Here is a 23,510-nt window from a genome sequence, read left to right as displayed (position 1 = left end):
TTTAAAATGGCTTCCTTCTTGATAAATCCATGTTAAATAACATAGACCAGGTCTCTGTTTGTAAATCATTACATTGAAAAAAGCTACAATAAAATGTAAACCGTTTGTTATTGTACATACAATGACAAACATTTTATAATCTATTTGAAATTTATTGAGTTACAAACAAGGACTTTACATATGCTGTTTCACCTTATAAAGTTTATTTTTTCAAGTAGCAAGCCATGATAAAATTGTTTTATAAATTAAAACTCCAAAATAAATACCCAAACCGCATCCATATGGCCATATTAAGGACGTCTTAGCTATCCACACCGTGACAACATTTCTCTTATGTGTATTTTCGAGGAAACTAAGTTTACCTCAGAATTAGATAAATCATGTGACATGAAACATGGGAAGTGGCGTGGCAGGTTGGCCACATCTTACAAGTTATGATATACACATACCACATACCACTACGGTTTTGCTGCTTTATTTGTTATTTCACATCAGGGATAAAAATTCACTAGGGAAACTAATTTACAGGCCGTTTATCATAAAACCCTTAAATAGATTTCACAGCTGCATATGATAAACTATATGTAATGTTGCTTTCTATGAAGTAGCCTTTTTACCAAACCAGTTGATCAAATTAAGGTCTTGCTGCGAGAACTAGGTCACACAAGACGGCCCGTGGAGTCAAATATATTGCAGTGTCCTTCCTCGTGGCTCCTCCTGCAATCTATTTCACATCCGAAAAATTGCAAAGCCTTGACACCCAAAATTATATACTGAGTTCAAATAAGACCGCCACGATTTGTATCATCTCTAGTAGTTATGACAAAAAGTAATATCAAATTACTCGCTTCCCCATTTCCATGGTGATGAATTCGATTTGTTGTATCATTTCTACCATAGCAATGATGGTCGTTTTTGTTATGCTTGGCAGTGCAACAAGTACCGTTTAGCTGGTGTCCAAAAAGTGGTAGTTGTCCAATCAGATTCTACGTTAACAATAATATCGATCTGGTAAATGTATCATCAGAGAGTACATATCTTAGTGATATCAATGTGAATATATAAATCAAAGCACTGTGACTAAATTTACATCTATCACTTTGCGATTTGAACGTCTACAGGACCTGTGGTAATAGGCAACAAAATCCTTTTCAGGTGTATGGCAAATAGTTGCATGATTAGTTTAATTCATCCATATAAATGAAACAAAAGTCGAGCCCCAATTCACTACATCAATCATAAATATTGTCTGTATACCATCAATCTATCAATCAATAACTAATCCCCCATAAGCTGCCCATCTAGGAATAGCTGTATTGATTGAAGTTAAACACAATTGGATACGCGAATATATGCAGCCTCGTTTGTATGACTCATCTGTCATTTAATGCCAACTAAATGGTAAACAGATGCTTGTCCAATCTAAGATATATATTTAAAGCTACGCATTTAAATACGTCTCTATGTAATCCGAGATGATTTCATTCGTCTAGTATCAATATCTTTTATAACAAACTGAATTCTCGAGTTTGCCAATGCCGAAAGGAAATCACGAAGCTTGTCAAAACAGACATTTGAAACATATCATCTAATTCATGAATGAAACTTTTGGCTACAAAAATGTATAACGGAGCATAAATTCATGTATTTATTACATTGTAAAATGCTTGTGAAATAAAAACGTTGGCTGGGTTAGGAATATCGAAGCAATAGATTACCACATAATTTTTATATACGTATATATGTAATAGTCATCATAAAATATTAATTCAGGTAAATCTGTATCTGAATAGCTAATTCATCATTCAAGCACTTTTTTCAAACTGTAATGAAGTGACTATAACGAGACTAAAGGAAACGCTAAAATTGAATTTACATTTTTACAATTTCTGACAACGACTGCTCAAACCGAGTGTCTGTATGCTTAGTCCTGCTGTACATTGTTGATATAGTATTTAATAACCTGAGCACGTTTGCGTTTTACTAAATACCCGATTTTCAGGAAAACACATTAAAACACATTAAGGAATTTAATTTGTAGCTAGACCAAGTCTGAAGAGGTTTACTAGGCATGAGGCACTATTTAAACAAAGTGGGGAAAATGTCGCTTGCTGGGAATGCTGCTGTACAATATCGTGACGGAAAGAACCTAAGCTGGCGTAGAGGCGTGATCAGCAAGTGTAGAGAGATATTTTAAATCCGTCTCATTTGAATAGTCTGGTTTAAACCTGTTCTGCAAGCTAAAAAACTATGCTGATACAATTGTCATGGACCATTTCAAATTCAGCCAGGTGCAATCATTGCATGCAGGTCAGGCTGTGCTGCCTTTGGAGACATCATTTACCTCACCTGTTTTAATACTCATGGCCTGACTTGACACCCATTATTCTATCAAACTATCAGGATTAGTGGGCCTTCACCTTCGACCTACATTTCGCCCTATGCATTTTCCATCTAAATAGTAACCTGTTCAGGACAACTAGTAGGTCTCAATCATCTCGCGGACTTATTGATGCAGCTAACCTGACTGAAACATAATATAACACGGTCGTGGGTAGGCTTAAAACTCCGTGCGTGCGTTTGTAATACGTCATTTCCCTAATTTATGCAATATCCGATTTCTATCAAACCAGGCACAAAGGTCACGTATCCTATTGGACATATGCACGTCGATTTGGTTTGTAACATACACAAATGTGACCAAATTGCGACCCTCTTTCTGGTCGAAAAATCAATATTAACTGAATAACTCAAAAATTGTAGTACCCAGAGACTCAAATCAAGAGCCTACCCCATATTATCTTCCGCAACCTAAGACCTTACCTTGTCAGGGTGAACTTTCAACGCCATTTCTTGCATATCATGGACACTTTGTAGCATTTACGTGTGGCCAATTTCTTGTAAATCATGTCTAAAGGTAATATAACATAACAAATATATACAAATGTGTGACCTTAAACTTTGATCTTGTACTTTTGACCATCTGATTATAATCAAATCAATCAATCCTTGCATATCACATACACATTGTAGTATTTACATGTTACCACCAATTTTCCTTTACATCATGTCATCATTGTCACATAGAAGTCATTAAAAGTATTTGTGGGGAACAGCCATGGAAAAAAGCCAGGAAACAGACGTGCAATTGTTACCTACATTACTTACCTTCATGTCACGTGTAGTTAAATCGGATGGTGTATGATAGAGACATAGTGCTGCACAGAACAAATTTGGCCATATGACCTTGAAGGTGAAGGTCAAGGTTACAGGCCGAGTTATCAAATATGAATAATTATTCTACCAAGATAACGCACATAGTTATAAGTTTCGTTTCATTTGTTTAATTCCCAAAACAGGACTTTAGGTGCACAATAAACTTGTTCAAAATTAGCCAAGATATGCTAATGAGTAGGTATATAACCAAACTTTTACTTAATAGTTCTCACGAATTGTATGGCTCACAAAGCAGGTCTATGGTCAGCTTACTTTTATTTCCGTGATATACATGGAAATTTCCAAAATATTGTAACTGGTATAATAAATTTTAGTATGTACGACTTGACCATCTTCAAGATAAAAAGTCATGCATTATCATACTAAATGCATTTGTTATCGAAATAGTCACAATATATACAACAGTACGAGACGCATTTCGAGTAGAGTTTATGGGTTTATATCTGGTTTCTGACATCATTACAAGCCACAGGCGAGGAATATAACCCAGAAAATTATCTCGAGTAGTAAAACCATGGTAAATATACAACCTATTATCTACGTCTCCCATGTCATTGGATGCCAAAAGATTAAGTGGTATTGAGAACTTACGGCATTTTAAATCACTTGCTAGTCACAAAGTTCAGTCTATTTATCATCGAAACAGGACAATCCTTTGATGCATTGCTGTGAAGTAATGTTTTACAATCACTGTGTAACTCAAACTCATTCTAGTATCCCTTTAGTAAAATCAATCTGTATCGATATGCCATAACTTAGTTTGTTTGTTCGTATGCAACATAAAAGAGCCCGTAGATGCTTGCCAAGGAACTTATAGCATGACTACATTAGTGATTTCATTGTGTCTGGATCACTATAATATTGAATATGAAAAAGGTTTATAAGTGTTTGTTACATAACTGAACAAATTAACACATTCGAGAAAATTAACTAAAATTTGTTTAGGTAATGCTAACTCACGTACGCACTAAGAATTAATTTGTGTTCTATGGACATGTGAGATAACAAGTCTATGTGCAGATGTTAGTTGCCAATATTTGAGACGAGGGGTCATTTTAACATTTCGTAAGAAGAGGGTAATGGAATGATGCTTGTCTGTTTCCAACTGCCTGTGTCCATGATATCTCAAAAATGATTGGGCTGATTGTAATGAAATTTGGTACACACATTTGTTACAGGTACCAAATTTACTGACTTGAGCAAAATCCGCGCAATGCCATAAGTAGTATTACTAGCATTTCTTGCCAAACATTGTTAATGATCCTGTTCTGACAAACCTAACACTTGCTATAGCTATTTCGGTCAACTGACACATGACTAAGTTTTGATATTCACGCATACGAATGTGTCTAGTTACCGCATGATGTTGCCATTTTCTCATAATTCCCCTGTATATCTAGAATACATTGATATGAAACTTTCTCAGAGCGTACAATTTGGGTCACATGATTGGATTGAAGAGTGTGCATACTAATCAACCTAATGAACATACCATTTGGTATTACAGTGACAGTTTAATTCTGCATGTCTACATGCATGAGCAAATTTTAACTTACGAGGCACGCCGTGACATAATACTTGGCGATTACTGTCACTGAACGTTTATGAATTAGCTTGAGCCTCGATATTGAATACTTAATGAGCACTACCATATATAGGTCTATGTCTGAGTAAATCAGTGTATTATACATGAGGCCGCATTCAAAACCAAGCTTTTGCTCAAGAATTTAATTTGTCACAACAGCAACACTAACTTCCGATGAAACAAACCTCCAATTAACAGGCACAATGCCTGTTTATAAGTAACTGAAAAAATTTAAACAAAAATTAATGTATCTTTTTACTTAAATGGGCTGATTGTAATGAAATTTGGTACACACATTTGTTATCGACATATAGTTAACACTGTTCAAGACCTTATACGAGAGGCATTCGGTTTGGATCTTATCGTGTAGGTCGTAGAATTACCTTGAAATCGTAGTTTTTCTTCATTTGTGTGCCAAAACTGTTTTCGTATTCAAAGGCCACCTGAAATTGATCGCGAATGATTGCATATTGACATCGATGTCGGGTTTAGGTGTCCAAATACAAAACTAGTATATTTCAGACTAAATGATTACTAATTCTTTATTCAAAGGCAAAAAAAAAAAGAAGATTGACTGACACAACTTTTAGTACAACTTTTAGTCGACTCCTTAGTAGGACTAAAAGGCTTCATTGATGTTTTTACCGTGAGTACTAGTGGATTATACTATCCCTTTTGTCGATTGGGTAGAGAAAACCAAGAGTGGAGGCTAGCTTCCTCCTTTGTGTTACACAATCTTTGCGATGCTGAAAAAATTAATTTGTATTATCGCTACATTTTTCAGAAACTTGTTTATACCAAAGTATTTGCACACATCTCTTCCCCTTAATCAGGTCATAATACCACGTGACATACATATCTCAATGCTGCATAATATGCATACATATTATATACAAGGTATAGGTAATCTCGTATATTGAGTGGTAAGAAGGCATGTGACAGAATTTATGCTCTTATCCAAAATATACAGACTTTGATTTTGTACCGTGCGAATGTTGAATATTAGGACAGTCACTACAGGATAAATATAGATTTCAGGTTTAGGAACATTGAAGGCCTTCGAAGAAACATGAATGATTTGAAGATTCAAATTCAAATTCAAATTATAAATATGCTGTGTTGTCTGCCTTTAATACAGTAATTGCAGATCACTAGAGACGAAAGGAGACAATAACAGTATTAGGCTACATCGCCAAACATGTCATCAACTAACACAGATCACACAGAAGTGATTGTGTTGACTAGAAAGAGGAGATGTCACAAGAAGCAGGAATAGCAATTCGATAACGTTCTTCAGCCTTGGTAGTGGATAATAACCTTATATGGTGGTCTCGGATATGACCTTTCACCTAATCTAGAGTGTACTGTTGTCGGGTGACCGCGGTCAAAGTGATCGCGTGTATAAGGGCAGTAAACTCACTTCGTAGTCACTCAATTGAGAGTTACGATTTAACTTGAGACGGTAACTTATCTTCATAAATATGAAATGTAGAATGAATTTCTATTCCCTCTGAGCAGTATCGGTGTTACAATGATGGCAACATTGGACACGTTCTTCTATTGCTATCCTGGCTATTAAGCTGGACGAGGTGAAAACTGATGGTGATTGAATGTCTCAATGGTTCACTTAGCAGCTTTCCTAAAGTGATGTATTATACTAGGAAATTCACAAAGACTAGGCGATCTAAAGGAGACTAAAATTGACAATAAATCATAAGCCAAGCAAATCAAAGAAACCTTGAATTGCATACAGCATGCCCCCAAGATGACGTGCATTATAAAATGCCAGCAATGTCGACTTTTTGTACTACATATTATATTGTCAACATTTAAGTATATGTCTTTATGAAAAACCCTTTTTATGAAAGACATTCGGCTGAAAGCGAAAGATTGACGTTTTCAGTTATGAATATACAAGATACACACATGCATGTATGTATGTATGTATGTATGTATGTATGTATGTATGTATGTCTGTCTGTCTGTCTGTCTGTCTGTCTGTCTGTCTGTCTGTCTGTCTGTATGTATGTATGTATGTATGTATGTACGTACGTACGTACGTACGTACGTACGTACGTACGTAAGTATGTATGTATGTATGTATGTATTGCATGCATGCATGCATGTAATATGTACGTCTGTGTTTATTATGTTGATATTTATACTCGCGATAAGTAGTTTCGTTTTTCAGTATTTATCACTTTCAGTATATGTAAACGCGAGGGTTGAAAATATAACTTTAAGCTAGTTACATTTGGCCTTCGTACAATCATAAAAGCATGTTTGCAATGCTACGACCGCATATCATAGATACTTTTAGTATATCAAGGTTTACCTAATGATAACAAATACTATCCATTATCAATAAATTTGACCTTCCTCTCATTTGTGAGAAAGCAAAGCTTAGCAACGCTGACATACCAGGAAGCAAATAATTAAAGGTATACTGTAAGAGCTTTATAAGATAATGTATCATACCAACCCATAGTTATCCCTCTATTGTGATTGCTTGGGCGTGTCTACATTTCATTATGAGCTTGTCTTGAAATGTGCAAACTTAAGGTGTATTTGCTGAGAACCAAAGCACAAAAATAATGAAATGGTAGATTGCTGTCTCGCTGTGTGTATTATGCTGAACATGTCCCACGTTTCTTTAGACTCTATGCATAGGCTTGTCAGTTCTTAAATGTATTGTTCATTAGTTATTAACTAGATTGATTATAAAGAAAACTCAAAAGAAAACATAAAAAGAAACAAAAGGAATAACCAACGTGTAGAAAATACTAAAACGACGTAGGAAATTAAAAGGGTGTTTGAAATGTTTGTGATGTCTTGTACCATATATACCTGCATATTGTACACAAATACGCTTCGCACTGTTGACAATCTTTCTTCAGGGCCATTTTCCAAAGTTCCGTTAGAAGATAGAGTTGTGACAAAGCAATGGACTTAATGGAACCTAATAGAACAAGTCACTTTGTGGCTGACTTAGCCGGTAAGCTTAGGATGATGTGGATTGCACTAGTTCAGATAAATTTTGTTGCATTCTAAGATCAAAGTAACCGCCGTACAACTATCACTTTACAATACACTTACCTAGAGTGTAAATCTATTTTCTTGTCTGACAGGTGATAAAGCACAGGTCGAATTCCAAAACACTGTTCTAGAGCGAAAAGTTGTACCCATGGCAACACAATAGTAACTTCCTAATAACAGGAAATTTGAGATTGGTTTAGGTTGTATATAGGGTAGGCATGACTGACATCATTTCAATGCATGTTTGTAAGGGTTTAGGCTTGGGAGGGGAAAATGTGGAAACTGGTTATATATAGGTTAAGACCCATTAATAGCAGACAGTGAATGATATTTTGTGCATTTGGTTTAAGTTGTATCGATAGATGTTGAGGATGAGATGTTGTGGATGGTACGTAATGTTTAGTTAGATTTCTCCATGGTATACAGAGTTTGTTCGTTGGGTTCGTGACAGGAAAGATGAATATGTCATGAATGTTTACACGGATGAATAGTTGCAGGACTGGATTTGAAACAGAAAGGCGCCACATTAAGGTATGGTAGTATGCACAGTTTAAATGCAGCACTAGTAGTTGGTGTGTGTAGGGTTGGGGCGAAAAAAAATTCTCAGTCCCCCCTCCCCTTCACGCTCTCAAAAAAATTCATGCCCCCCCTCCCGCAATGAACCCAAGAATTTTCGTAGCCTCCCCCCGGCTACACATATTCTAACGTGTAATTATACAGTAACCCCCCCCCTCCCCACTTCAGAGATGTTCAGTATGGTACACTACATTAAAATAACAATGGAAATCAACTTCAGCGTCCATACATAACAATGAGAGATTTCTTTACAAATATATGTGGGCTTTGCAAAAAATGTCTCACCACAGTCCATCAGTCCATTGGACTGTAACCAGTGTACTTGGAAATACTTAGTCTGCAGGTTTTTGTCTTTCATTCTTGATTTTGGGCAGAAACAGCATCCCCTATGGTTGTTAGTGGGGAGGGTGTTGAAAGGGTGTTGTTCTGTAAACGACTGCTCCTGATGTTTAATTTGGTTCAAATCATGAGCAAAATATTTCGCCCCCCTTTCAGACTTTCAGAATTTTCATGCCCCACCCCCTTGAACCCTCAATTCTTTTCATCCCCAATTTCTCTTTCCCCCCTCCGCAAATTCTGACCCCAGCCTAAGAATCAAACTAAAGGCAGAAATGGTTGAATGGTAGGGCGAGGGTTGGTTTTAAGGTAAATGTTAGCTTTGATCAGACTATGGGGGTTGGTGTATTTTGTATTGGAATTGTGTAAATGAGGTATTGACTAATTTATGAAATACAGGAGAGGACGATGGTAAGACTTTGATGCATTGAATAGGCAAGCGTGTTCAACAGAGACCGATGCGTATATGGTTATATAATGCAGTCAATGGGGTAGAGCAGTCATGATGAAAACACTTCAAAAGGGTTAAGAAAAGACAGGTTGGTTATTGACTACGTCAATGAATGTAGGGTTTAGACATAATTGGCACCATCATAGTAAGCAACGTCGCATTTGGTATTGTAATGCATTAGTGAACAATGTAGGCGCATTTCTTAAGGTTAGGAAAATCACGCGTGTATGTGGCAAAGGGTACCATAAACGTAGACTGTTAGAAGAGTTAAATAGGACAGTGAAACTGTTACCTAGGTAACGCCAAGATTTGGAAGCATACATACTGGCCTTGAAAGAAAGGGCCTTCCATTTCATTTTTGAAGTTGCGATAATTTGATAAACCAAAGGCTTCTAAAGATAATGATATCGCATCACTCCACTTTATCGATGATGATGGCGAGCCATGATAACGGATGACACACGCGTTTAGCTGAACGAACGGCCAGGTTGCCCTTTGGAGGCGCTCCGTGATACAATATATGCCAATCATTTAATAGCTTACATTCCGTACGTTCTAATGGTGTCTGGTACACCGGCAAAAATGTGCCGTTGCTAAGGAAACATATAAAAACAACTTGTTCTAATTTTACTCTTTCTGACCAAGCTTGTAAAAGGAATGGGAATCAAATACAGTTGAGTAAATTTACTTGTTCTGTATAAACGGTATAAAATGATTCAATTACAAGGTGCTGAATTTTTTTATTCGAACTTCGTTGAGTCATACTTGCACTTGGCAAGAGTAGAGCCACAACGTTTATAATCTCCTCCAGTCTTGCCGTCATTACGTTTGACAGAACGTTACTGACCATAGTAATAACACGAACAGTGCACATACATGTAAATAAAACCAATCATTCCATTCGCTGTTTTTCTTACGTAGACTGGTGAAGTTGTGGGCCGCCGGGAAGGCTTACTAGGACAGAAATAACACATTGTTGGGGTGTCAGACACGCGTCTTGAATTAAAACGTAATGGTTTTGTTCTTCATTTATTTTGTCTCTTCTCCGATATAGAAAATTCAAATTTCCCACACATCAAATTTCTTTACATTGCGTTTTGGCTTGATGTGATGATTACACAAACGGCATACTCTATTTTGAAACTCAATCCCAGATAGTAGGAAAGTGATTTATACTTATAAAATGCCTTAAAATCTCTACGGTATTATACATATCGAAGGTTGAAATGGCAGAAATCAATTGATAAAATATGGAAACATGTACACCTGTCAAAGTATCATGAAGCATAAAGGAATACGTCAAAAGTTTTCAATTCGTTAAACACGTTCTATATTACGAAAAAAATGTCAATATTTTTCATTTCAGCACCAGTTTTACAGGTTCACCAAACGGTCAGACTCGACTATTCAAAACTAAACAGTAAGTCAATAACCACAGTACTGCCACCACAGTAAATGTTCAATAACCGTCAAATATGTAGAAAATTCACGATTTCCAAAAGGTGAATGACCATTTTGAGTTATTCGAGTGTTCATTACTTATGAAATACATGTATTAGAGACGGGTCATAGGAGGTCATGGCAAATAATTCATCAATTATTTCTGATGACCAACCGATTATCTAGGAGGAAATGAGTTGCGGGGAGTAGGTCGATGCTTGGCCATGGTGCTAATCACTCAGGCTATGATAATTCAAACCTGTAGTCTCGAAGTTTCTAATACCAGATACTTGGTTACTACATGGTTATCTTCATATTCGTTATTCTAGTTCTACTTACAACATGTAGTAATTGTAAACCCATTACTCGGTTTGATTTGTCATGGACTAGTATAGTACGTACTTCCATCGTAGTACGTCAGATATATCATTCCTGAATGGTACAAATGAAAAAAATTTCCGAAAAATATTTCTGTTCGCAAAAATTAGTCTAAGATATGTTAGACGACAAAAAACAAAAACATACAAATTTTGTGCAAATATCTAGTAACAGTTACGTAATACCACCCTAAGGTGAAGGGGATACTAAAAAAGGTCAGCGAATTTATTGATTTTAGGGAAAAGGTCACAAGCAGAGCATCTCAACAAGAACACAGTCACCAGGAATTCCAAGTAAAAATCATTTAAAAAAAAAATTGGTGCCCTTTTGAAAAGGCAAAATTTGCGCAAAATTGCCAAATGTTTGTATGCTTCGATAGCTTATAATTCCAAAAACTTTACAAGCAGTGAGTTCACACTGTAATATCATCACCATGGACACTCAAAACTGCCTCATGCATGTCACTCAATTATAATATTAAAGCGAAGAAACCATAATACGACGGGTTTTCAAGCACTAAATCTGTTCCATAATACCACAACAATGTTGTCCTCTCCAGTAACCACGTGCTACCATGAAACCCCAATTTTATCTATTCAAAATTAGCGCGAGAATGTGCACCCATTGTGGTATTTCACTTAGTACTCTTTTTGTGTGTAGCTACCAGATCGCATCATCGCTGAAATAGATGGTTAGAAATTCTCCAGCGCATTCGTCAATTGTATATAAAAACGAGGCTATGACGTGCTTTTAGCTTATTTTGCCGATAAATCTCGATAAGAGACTTTCATTCACAGATCAATAGTGTTACAATTACACAGGACGCAATATCGGTTGGTTTAATTCGGTTCCGTTGAATTCAGCCCTGGGGTGGCTATCACTGGGCTAATTGCCAATAGTCCAATCTTTGAAAAGCCATTTTCATACGTAAATAATTAGAAAAGTGCTGGACAGACATATAATAATTCATGTTTGCATTGCTGTATGGTAGCAGCTCAAACTTCACCTAATACATAATGTGTTCTGCTATATGGGGTATTCAAGTGCGCAATATCACCACTCTGACGGCCCTATGAAAGCAGTGCACAGCATTTCTTCTATTCGATACAGTTAACAGGCATGAACCTCGAACCAACGCGGGCGTTCGCGTTAAACTAGGCTTGAATATTGAACTGCTTATCAAGTGAAGCCTAGTTGTTGATGATATATTTGGTACTGTGCAAGGTTGGAAGATTGACATCGGTCAAGGGATTCTGCTTACGACATCATTGCCATCAAGACGCGTACTCACGTCAAGAGATAATACAACCTCAGACACGACTTTCATTTGAATTGTACTAGCCGCTTATTTTGCTGATATTGGAGATCCGAATATATTTTGTGAAATTCTGTCACAAACCTGTTCGTCTATTTAGTCAAACCACTGAAGAAGGCTAAATCGTCAGTTAACAGTTTCTACTGTGTTTCACATTGAGCGGACGGAAACATTGTCAGTTTACATGAGAAGGCCTAGAGATGCACGTGTAAACATTCGTACCAGTGTTCAAGTTGTTCAATGATCTTTCAATATGAGTCAGTAGCCAGTGAGTTGGGGGTACTTCTTTGATTTGAGAAACACGATTTTTCATCTCGTCAAACTTAACAGTGTATAGTGTACACATGTGAAAAAACCATGCTTTTTACAAAATATTTCGAGAGAAGAAACAGAGAGTCAATGTTTGAACCTGCCACGGTGTTTTTATTCTTTGTTTTCCTTGATGGTTTAGTATCTTGTGTAGCCGGAGATATGGCATCTGTTCGCGTACCTGGCGATGTAATACTCGGTGGTTTATTTCCAGTACACAGTCCTGGTAGGGGTACACCGTGTGGTAACGTCAAGGAAGATCAAGGAATCCAGCGTATGGAAGCAATGTTATACGCTGTAGATAAAATTAACGCTGATGATAGTCTCCTTCCAAATATTACTATTGGTACACACATTCTGGACACCTGTTCCCGTGATACACTTGCTTTGGAACAAGCTATGCAGTTTGTAGGACCAAAAATGGGCCACGTGGATTTGGAAAATGTCCAATGTCCGAATGGAAGCGATCCCATGTACAGTCCACCCCAGCCAGTTGTTGGAGTCGCCGGGGCGTCATCCAGCTCAGTTTCCGTCATGGTGGCTAACATATTAGGTTTATTCCAGGTAGGCAATCGCAGTTCATTTTATTTCCCATAAAAATTCTCAATTTTAAGAGTGTGAATTTCGTTTCTCCTTTTGGATATTATACTTGTCATGTACACAATGGTGATAGTCCATATATTGATTGTCAACAAAGCCAGCCGTCACCTATCTCAACTGAACAAACAAGTGAGGTCGCCAATCAAATAACACTACAATGCTAGATCATAGCTGTATAGCAATGCAATGTTAAGTACATGTACATCTGTTTGGAAAAAAAAGAGCCTATGACACAGTGAATACATACACGCACCACAGCCTTCCTGTTAACTTGTATGTGTGACATGGAGAATGTAATTCTCAAATGATTACACAGTATTCCGTACTGTTTGGAAATAGACACTGCTATACGCGACCATACTGTTTACGTACTTAGATGTTTTAGCAAAATGATTAAAAGTCCAGCCGTGATACATTGCATTGCATTATTACGCGTAAGTTTGATATGCTGAGAGAATGTAATGTTTTCATCGAATCTACGCACTTCTTCACCGTAAGAATTATAGTCTTTGGATGAAGTATGTTATGCTACTACACCTAGTAGTTAACTCTGTAAGGTAGTCTTATCAAGAAGTGTGACTTTCAAAGTTTGCAACAACTCGTAGTTACTTAGATACACCGTTATCTTTACATCCCTAACACTTACGACCTCACAGCCAATACAGTCGCTGCTCTCCGTGACCTTTCGTGACCTTTCGTAATTACTCAATCTAAAGATTTAAAACAACGTTGTTAGGGTTAGACACACTTTAAACTTTGTCTCACAAATCTTCTAAATTATTGCCCTATAGGGTATGCAGTAATAGCCATATTTACATTGTATGCTATATGCTATGTCTTGGCGAAGTGAATGTTCGCGCGATTAAGCAAAGGGAACAAAGGCGAGGGAATTGAAGAATTGAAGAGATTTACACACAGAACATTTAATTGTACTTGCCCTTCTTACAGTAGCTTGTAGAAAAATGGAAAATGGTCGGTCTGAACAAAACTGAACTCAAAATGTTGCCAAATAAGCTTGACTAGCTCTCGTCCTGTTATATACCTATATATATATATATATATATATATATATATATATATATATATATATATATATATATATATATATATATATATATATATATATATATATATTACATAAATAATATGCATATATATACATTATATATAGTTAAGGTAGGTGGTGTGTACTCGCAAAATAGATTTGTAAATTCAGTGAAGCTACATTTTAAAGTATTAGTATTCATACCTACACGAGCATTCTAAATGCGTAGTATATAATTTAAGGAAGGCGAACCTCAAAATATAAAGTTAACTGTTCTAAGAAATAGCACAATCTTTGACATGTAAAATGGAAGACGCGAAGGAAAAGGGAAATGGACGAGTGGAATAGTTACAACGCATGTCGACCAGAATTTACTGAAATTAAAGCAATAATACTAATATTCATAAAATACAAAACCATCCACATCCTTCAACTTTCAAGCAAATGCACGTACTACTAGTTCTTAACTCCATCGATATGAGACGTACGATCGAACAATTAACCATGGGAAAGAAACGGAGAAAAATAAATGATGAACCGAAGATAGAAAAACAGAACTCAGTTCCTCACCTCAAATATTCACACAAAAGAATACTTCAAAAAAACAACCTTAAAACACGCAAATAATGAAAACCAAGAGGTTTATTTCATGAAGTAATTTAAAAGAAACATGGACAATGAACTGGTGACAAGAGAAAACTTAATCAAGCTTGCTCATTGATGTGTGATAAATGATACGCGAAAGAACGTAAAATAGTGAAAGTCGAAGAAAGTACGGAAATGAAAAAAAAAATGTACCAATCTACACTGACTTATATTATGAATCTGGAGAATGCCGAGATCTAGTCATCTATGAATTTAGTGTACAAGTAGAAAATAAGACCCGAGGCTAAGAAAAGAATGAAGTCGTTATCAGAGATGCAGTCTGTATTATCAGTACTTTGATCTAGCTAGCGATGAACTAGGCACAGATAAGACTCCTTCAAAACATATGGACGATAAATAGGTTGCAATGTTAAATTGAAATGGCAAACTTAAAATTGAATACGAAATTACAACATAGTACTTAAAAGAAATGAAGCAACGTGGAATGACTTACATGTTTGAGCACATGTCATACAGTCATTGCATTTAAGAGAAGGTTAGACGTCACAGAACTGAATGAACATTATTGAGAGTAAAGCGAAACGCATCGCCGTATATCTCATATCGAGGTCAAATGTTAGTCGATTGAGGGAATAGGAAGAATTCCGTCTGTCTGTCGGAATCCTCGACTTTCGTACACGTATTGGCATTGACATAATGAATGGAGTTGTTTGGCATGTGTACTTTGCATGCCGTCCTAATAAGCCGTGATATTACTACGCCATGACAAGGGTACAGTTAGTAATAGACAACATTCCAGTGACGCATGTCAACCTTTCTCTTCATGCGCATAGCTTTCTAAGTTTATTAATACATTGTTCCATTTTAGGCGGTATAGGTTACACCAGCTCACACGTCTTTAGAATGATCACGCACAGTTTGTGACCGAGCATTGAAAACACTGAATTCACGGCCAGATCTCCGTTTCACATCGCACCGCTTTATTTACACCAAATCCACTCGTATCACTGCATTTTGCCCATTAATTACGAGAGTAAATACACTTTTAATGACGTACGTGCAGTGAGTCCAATTAACCAAGGCGTCAATACAAAGTACAACGATTGATTGAGAGTAATCAATTTTCAACAGTTTCATTCCGTCGAAACAGTTACCGACAGATAATCTGAATAAATTGGACACATCAAAATTGTCAAAAGTAGTGAAAATGGATGACGAGATTGATGTTCAATATGGATATTTATGTGGAATTTCACGCACGAGCACATCGTAAGGACCCAAATCCGGTCATGGTCTCGCCATAAATTGTTTCTCATATATATTCGTATTCTTGTACAGTTATTCTATATCGTACTAGCAATAACAACATGGTACTTTGCTGGTCTATATCTAAATAGTCTGCCAGAGTTGTTTGTTTTGTCAATGCATGTAGCGATATCGCTGATTCGTCACTGCCGACGGTTATACACTAGAACATACGAAGTAATTTTGTTATTGAGAAACTATATAAAAAAAGGTTTCAATGGTTTCGAAGGATATTATATCAAGTTTCAAGTCATTTTTTTTGGAGGATAGTCCCTCGGAGCTAAGGCCAGTGTTGGAATCTTCTAGCGTGATAGCAACTTAACTTCAGCAACGGACTCAATGAAAGGAAATAGCCGTAAATGATAATTGAACTTTTCATACAACAGTAACATAAAGTTTAATTGAAATACCAAAAATAACACAAATAGCAGGGACTTTACTGGCATAATGTGCAAAGCGAGGCTCACCTATATGCTATGCGTGTCTAGAAATGTACTGGATATGACTCAAACTGAAATCACAGTATGTATGAAAGCATTCATTTATAACGTGAATGCAATAATGAATGTCGGTTTTTTCTTAATTTTCCTCAATTTCGTATGGGATCAGACTCAAGAATGCACATGGCACAAGATGATTGTATGTGAGTATGTATGTATGTATGTATGTATGTATGTATGTATGTATGTATGTATGTATGTATGTATGTGTGTGTGGGGGGGGATAGTGCTAATGTTAAATGAAGCTAAAACAGTCATTCCAGTATGTCTACATCTACATTACTTTGTTTTCTCTCAAAGAAATGCTTCGCTCGTACCAATAACCACGAGGTGTCTGAAAAAAGGTAGTGTTAAATCAAACTAGTAGATTTTGCGATACATGTATTCATTGTGATAGCACCCCAGTCACTTCGAAATAACTTCACTGTCTCTCTAGGGTGTCTCCCACCCATAGCTATAGGCGTAATCACGGTATTTCTATGCTACTCCTCGTGTGGTTATTCGACGAATTACCGGCTTTAGGGGCATAAAATAATTACTTTTGTTTTGCGTCCGGTCACGGTGGAGTTGCTAAGGCTATCTTGTCTAGACTTGACCCATTTGTCCACGGTATTGGCCATATTGCGTCCACACCCGTTGGTTCTGTATTTGTTCTACATCAGTGTGTGTGTGTGTGTGTGTGTGTGTGTGTGTGTGTGTGTGTGTGTGTGTGTGCATGCATGTGCATGCGTGATGCGTGTAAAGCAATAAACTTTTTGTACACGATATTCGTGTTTTTGTACCCATTACATGTACCTGATAGTTTGCAATTGATCGACCAATACATATATTGTATGATAGTTTTGTATGATACTGGTAGTAATCGTGGCTATCCGATGGGCAGTCTAAAGTTGGAAGATGGTCAGACAACTCGAAGGTCGTTTATTTGTGTAGGAAGCAAGTAAGATAGATATTAATAAGAATGACATTAGAGTATGACTATGAATAACACTATTTCTATACTTTGCTTTCAGTGGTTCGCTGCAACTATGCTAATTATTACATTCATATTAAAAGCTGCACACGTCTGAACATCTCCCTCTGTCTAAAAACGCGTCTTGCTTCATGCACAAATTAGACACTTGAGACTGCCTGTGGATAAACGACAACAGGATCGGTTTGTGAAGTGTCACGGGTCGATGAGTTACAAGGAATGTTGAACAGTGTAATTATCAGTAAGAAAAGCTAGCCGGCTTTCTGCGCAGATTGTAAAAGGTTGTGTCGAAGTACAGAACGATATTGTAGCAAAGAAGTAAGACGAAACGCTTGTACATGACAATTTAAGATAGATGTAGCACGTAGCTTAGATCTCACGTCTTAACTATTCGTAGATCGTGAACAAGACAAAGACATCGAGGTTGAATACGATGAAACAGCTAGGGGTTAGTAATTCTAGTTGGAGAATTGAAAAACAGATGTAGTTAAAATACCCTGCAGTAATAATAGCTATCAAGTGTTTGAATAAGCACATCAATCGACTTCCATCACGACTCATGCAGAGTTTCTATAAGTTTTAAAATGAGTCACAGTAATGAGTTAAAATTAAACAATACACAGGAATCTAGAAGTATGTACAAATATACATCTGCCCAAGCGCTAATAAGCGGAAAGATTTCCTTCTTGTTAACAGGGAATATTATATTTTAGGTATAATATTTACCACTGGGAAGGGTCAAAGGTGGAGTTTATTTTTTGCGTGAATTGAACTCTTTCTTATCTACCCATGAACAGATAGAGACCCCAGTGGTTTTCTTTCGTCATTTACATCGCACGAAGTCTTCATCTAATTTTCGATTTGAATGCCGGTCTAGGGGTTTCACTTGTTCACCGATTACATTCCATATACGATCACTAGTACATGCTACGTAGAAATCACAGTAGACAACACGGGGTGCTATGTAGCGGCAGACAGTACAGGTAGTTAGGAAAACATACAGCATGCCGTATAAGGTAATTTAAAATGGAAACAATAATTTATAAAGGGTATTAGTGAAACAAAGAACTTTCAAATAACGGTATAAAATAAAGCTATAGGCAAGGTGTGACTGATACAAACGTATTGCTAATTATGTTGTCCAAACAGTTGGACTCTTACGTTGGCTTCACGTCGACTCTAGGTAAATAGTACAGTTGGGAGATATTCATAAAATAGGCCATTTATCACTGGTTGCATAGTTCATACGTTTCGTCACTGATATGACTGTCTCCATCATAACTTTCAGAGAATGGAAATGCTCAATCGCAGTACTAGTAGTTCAGCTCCCCAGTGGTAATCGTAGATACAGACTCTATCTTGTAGATATTGTAAAAATAATTAATTCCAATAATAGTTAGCATCTATTTAGCCTTAGATAAGATAAACCCTACTTTTTAGCCTATCATGCATTTTGATTTTGGTTTTATGCAAGATAGATCAGTCAAGCTAATGGATTATTGATAAAACTTGTCATTGATTTGAATGCAAAATGTTATAGATTTCGAAGGCTCATCATAAAGTTTGAAAATAAATACAATCTGATTATACGATAAAGATAAAGTACCACTTGACCTCTTTGAATATAATAAAAGGCAAGTTTTTATTTCACTTTCAGCAGTTAGATACATAAACGTTCAATAACCGAATGTACTTATATTAAGTCTTTCCAACAACATAGACATCGTGTTTCTAGGTCCTACGTCACAGAGTCTCTGTACCAAACTTACTTGTGCATATGACGATAATGAATATATTAAAACATAATGCTATTCACTGTCCTTCTTCCATTGGCTATCGCCTTTTCTGTACCACCTTTCCGAAATCTTAACTAATGCCACTGACAGTAAACTCAATCTACCGACTGTGAATCTCAATTATGCATAGAGTTACATAGACCCCTAAATTAGCATTTATTCTTGATATATTTGAATAAAACCTTGTTTACCTTACTCTAAAGGCATATTGTTTACGTGTCATTAGCCTTTGAGAGAATTCTCAATTTGTCATCAGATATTATGTGTAAATCACGTAGATTGAACAATAATACGTCATCGGACCATTTATACACATTTTAATAAATGAAACGTGAAAGTTTGGCAAGTAGCATACCGTAATTAAACATGCTCCAGTTAGTAAAAGAGTGCAAGTAGCTTTTTATGTACAACGAGAATAAATAAAAACCCGTTAAGTTATCACACCTCTACATTATTAATTTCCAAATCATATTGGTTTTGTTTGAAGTGACGTAATATCGAGTGAATCGAAATAAGAGAACAGAGCATTTCTGATTTATGATTGTGAATCCATATATAGCTACAAAGTTTTTGTTCATATATGCTTCCGAGTATCGATTGGCAATATTGATCTTAAGTGGAAACCATTTTCACATGTTTATTTCCACTGTAAAACCACGATTCTGTGTATCAAACGCTTGGTTGTCGCAAGTTTGAGGGCCGAAATCTTGCAAGGAATGTCTGAAAATTGTGTACTCAATTGCTATGTAGCTGTCATCAAGGGACCGTACTTTTTAGGAAGGAAATAAATATGTAATTTGTAGATTTTACGACAGCTGAAAACTTTCACTGAAACTTAAGCACTTTGCACACTCAAGTTTGGAGAGTTGTGTTCGATTAGGATCACAAAGTTTGATGCACGTAGAACTATGCGGACTGAAGTTTTGATAACATCCGCCACTCTTAGATAGAGCTTGAACACCATTTTGATAAATCTCATAGAAAGTTATTTCAACATACATACGGGTCACACTCAGAATGATGATGCCATTACATAATACACTGTATTACTTTGATAAGCCGACTACCCTAGACGATCGATTCTGTTTCATGCACTCTGTCTTATCGTTATTCCGTTCAAACGGATACATCATCATGAGCATGGGAATACTTGGTTGAGAATATATTGTAAGTGAACTTTCCACCGTCTGCAATACTTATCATATCGTGATCTGTATGATATAAAGACAAACTGAAATAAATGCATACATGAATAAAGTTTCCGGGTCTACCATGTAAAACGGAAACTCATTATATTTGTAATCATTTACTCAAGTGGATTGCTTATCAAGTACTGACTTTTTTCATATCAGGAGTGCCCCTGAATAGTGATTTCTTTTCAAATGATCACTAATTTTTCAGTAATGAAGACCGTCGTCTTCTTAAAGCAGAGGTTGTGATCTTTCTTGAGTTATATGATGTAGCACGGCAACAACAAACAGTAATTGCAGTTTGCTTGGTTTGCTGTGAACTGACAAACGCTAATTGGGTTTACGATGAGCAGGATGAAACGTTTTCCTGTCAGGTATCCATACCTAGATTCCAACAGCATAGAGAGTTTAGTCCTTTGATACGCTGGCCAACATCTCTTTCAGATACATTCCTTGACTACAAAAAGAGGCTACGCGTAAATTCAGCATCTGTGTAAGATTAAATGAAGTGAATACCCAAGGTAATACAGTTGAGATGGTGTATTTAAAGATGATAGTGTTTTGTAATGTTTAAGTAAAGTATTATATGTCTCCTTTATGGTATTTGTCGATATATTGAATAACAGGCTTTGATAAATGTGTTCGGTTTGTCTTGTGATCGTATAAAGTTTTGTAAAGTGGGTTGCAGTGTTTAGAACAAATCATAATTCGATCTTTGTGGGATTATTTTCACATCTCTTTGTCGTTGATGTTTTAAAGTATATATCTTTGTAACCATAATGAGTTGACAGGCAATGTTATCAGATACAAAATCAGCATTAGGACCTGTTTAGTTCCATTTCTAACTTTGTATACAGTTCCCTTATATACTGGGTGATTTACCATACGGTGTGAACGGTGACAATCATATGTCAAATACTTTCCTTACTTTTTTTATCTATAGTATTCGGTGTCCATGGTCAAATATTTGGTTTTAGGTTCTCTCTTGTTGAAGTTTATTCAGCGTATTTATCATGGTATCATTGATTCCATATTGGGTAATATTTACTTTTTTGTTATTTATATATCTCTTTGCTGGAATCTACTACCAGGACAGAGAATTTTATTTTATTCTATTTAAGAACGGAAAGAAAATGTCCCTTTTCCAGTATAATTACCTCAATGACCCAAATATGTTGAAATATAAAGTGTATATGTTTGAAATAAAGTGTATATGTTTCCGTTGTTATTAGCTTATAAATCATTTGCACATAACGAGACTGGGAGTCTATTTGCAACACTTTTCTGACGTGTCATTAATGAATATAATGATTAATTAAAATCTTAAATGTCAGCTCTGTCAAACTAATATTTTCGATATGTTCATTTCAAATCCAGTTTAATTTAAAATGCAGTGGTTAACACGTGATGAAATCATACAAGGCCACAGATGCTTTATTTGTGGTACCCGGAATGACGTCATCAACTTCTTTTTACTTTAGTATAATTCCGTGCTTTGACCATCAACTTCGGCAGTGTATCTTTATCATGTCTTATGTATTACACATGTATTATGGTATGATAGTTTTACTTTTAACGCCATCTGCTTCAAGGACCATTGTAATGACTAGATTCACTATCGTTATATATAATTTGGCTTATACACATCGCTTATCATCACTATGTTTCATGATTAACTTCATTGTTGCAGCCCTGAGGGCTGTAGCTGTTCGTCCCACATATACCATATTTAGTCATTAAGCATTCTCGAAAAAACAGTATAGCTGCTCCTTCTTTTAACCTGTCTTTCTATATGGCGAATAATACAGGCGTACAACTTGTCAAGTGAGAAATGTCTTTTTTGGATACATCGCCTACGTGCTAATCGTTACAAAAGAGATATTAATTGACAGTACACTTGCTCGTAAACTTTTGATTGATTTCCGACAGACTCTGTCCAAAATTAACTTTCCATAACTTGTACTTTTAAATGTTTCAAATGTATGTTTTCGTCCATCAGCCGGCACTCTTTTTAGTTTGGTCAATCATATTCAATTGTTGTTGTTGTTGTTGTTGTTGTTGTTGTAAAAAATCCTTTTATGGACACAAACTATTGTGATTTTGTACTACTTGAATTTTGTTTAGTTTACATTTTCTTTTACATACAGATATTAAATTGTTTTATTCAGTGTGTGGCGTTATTTCCTTGATATATCTGAATGTCGAAAATGCACTCATTCAAACTTGAAATGTTACTTCTGAGAGGTGATTTCATCGAGACGGGTAGCGCTGTCACGAGAGGCATTTATTGTTCGCATTCTTGAGATCATTCTATCATACTCTTGAAATAGCTCTTTTCAGTTTATTTGACATGAGGATCTGATGTTCTCGTAAAACGGTTCTTTATCGTTGTTGTTTATCCTGACCCGTACCTAGGGAGCTATTTTATTTTGCATAATGGTTAGAATCATTGATTTTCTCAATGTCGTGAGATAGCTTTTTGGATTTCCCCATATAAGTGTGAAACGTGTCGCATTTGTAATTATGTGACTTAAAATTCTCAAAATGTATCATTTTTTCCCGCTTTAGATAATAGCCCAATAGTTTGCACAACTTTGTAGTTTTGAATTATTCTTGTTTTTGATATCGTCGTCTGCAAACTCCAAATGAGAAACATTGAGACTTTTATGACTTAGCTTTTAGTACAGGGTATTCATGTGATACATTGAAAGTTTATAATTATAACCCTCGGGATCCTACCAGAAGTTTGGTGACTCTTAAAACTGTTCTAAACCTTAGATATATTTAGCATATTCCGACAAGTGTAAACATGTACAGAATGTGGAAACGAAA

The 23,510-nt window shown here is 36.1% G+C and overlaps 1 protein-coding gene across 1 annotated transcript in view; it reads left to right on the top strand.

Moving 5' to 3' along the window:
- The first annotated feature begins 12,825 nt into the window (after positions 1 to 12,825).
- Positions 12,826 to 23,510, top strand: part of LOC144440220 (metabotropic glutamate receptor 8-like) — a 51,570-nt gene continuing 40,885 nt past the window's right edge. Inside the window, exon 1 of the mRNA XM_078129540.1 lies at positions 12,826 to 13,227. Coding sequence (XP_077985666.1) covers positions 12,826 to 13,227 — 402 coding nt within the window. The remainder of the gene's footprint in view (positions 13,228 to 23,510) is intronic.

This window comes from Glandiceps talaboti, chromosome 1, assembly GCF_964340395.1.
Source record: "Glandiceps talaboti chromosome 1, keGlaTala1.1, whole genome shotgun sequence".
In the NCBI taxonomy this organism is placed as follows: Eukaryota; Metazoa; Hemichordata; class Enteropneusta; family Spengelidae; genus Glandiceps; species Glandiceps talaboti.
Note: the sequence above shows the minus strand (reverse complement) of the source record. Positions and strands in the feature narration are given on the sequence as shown.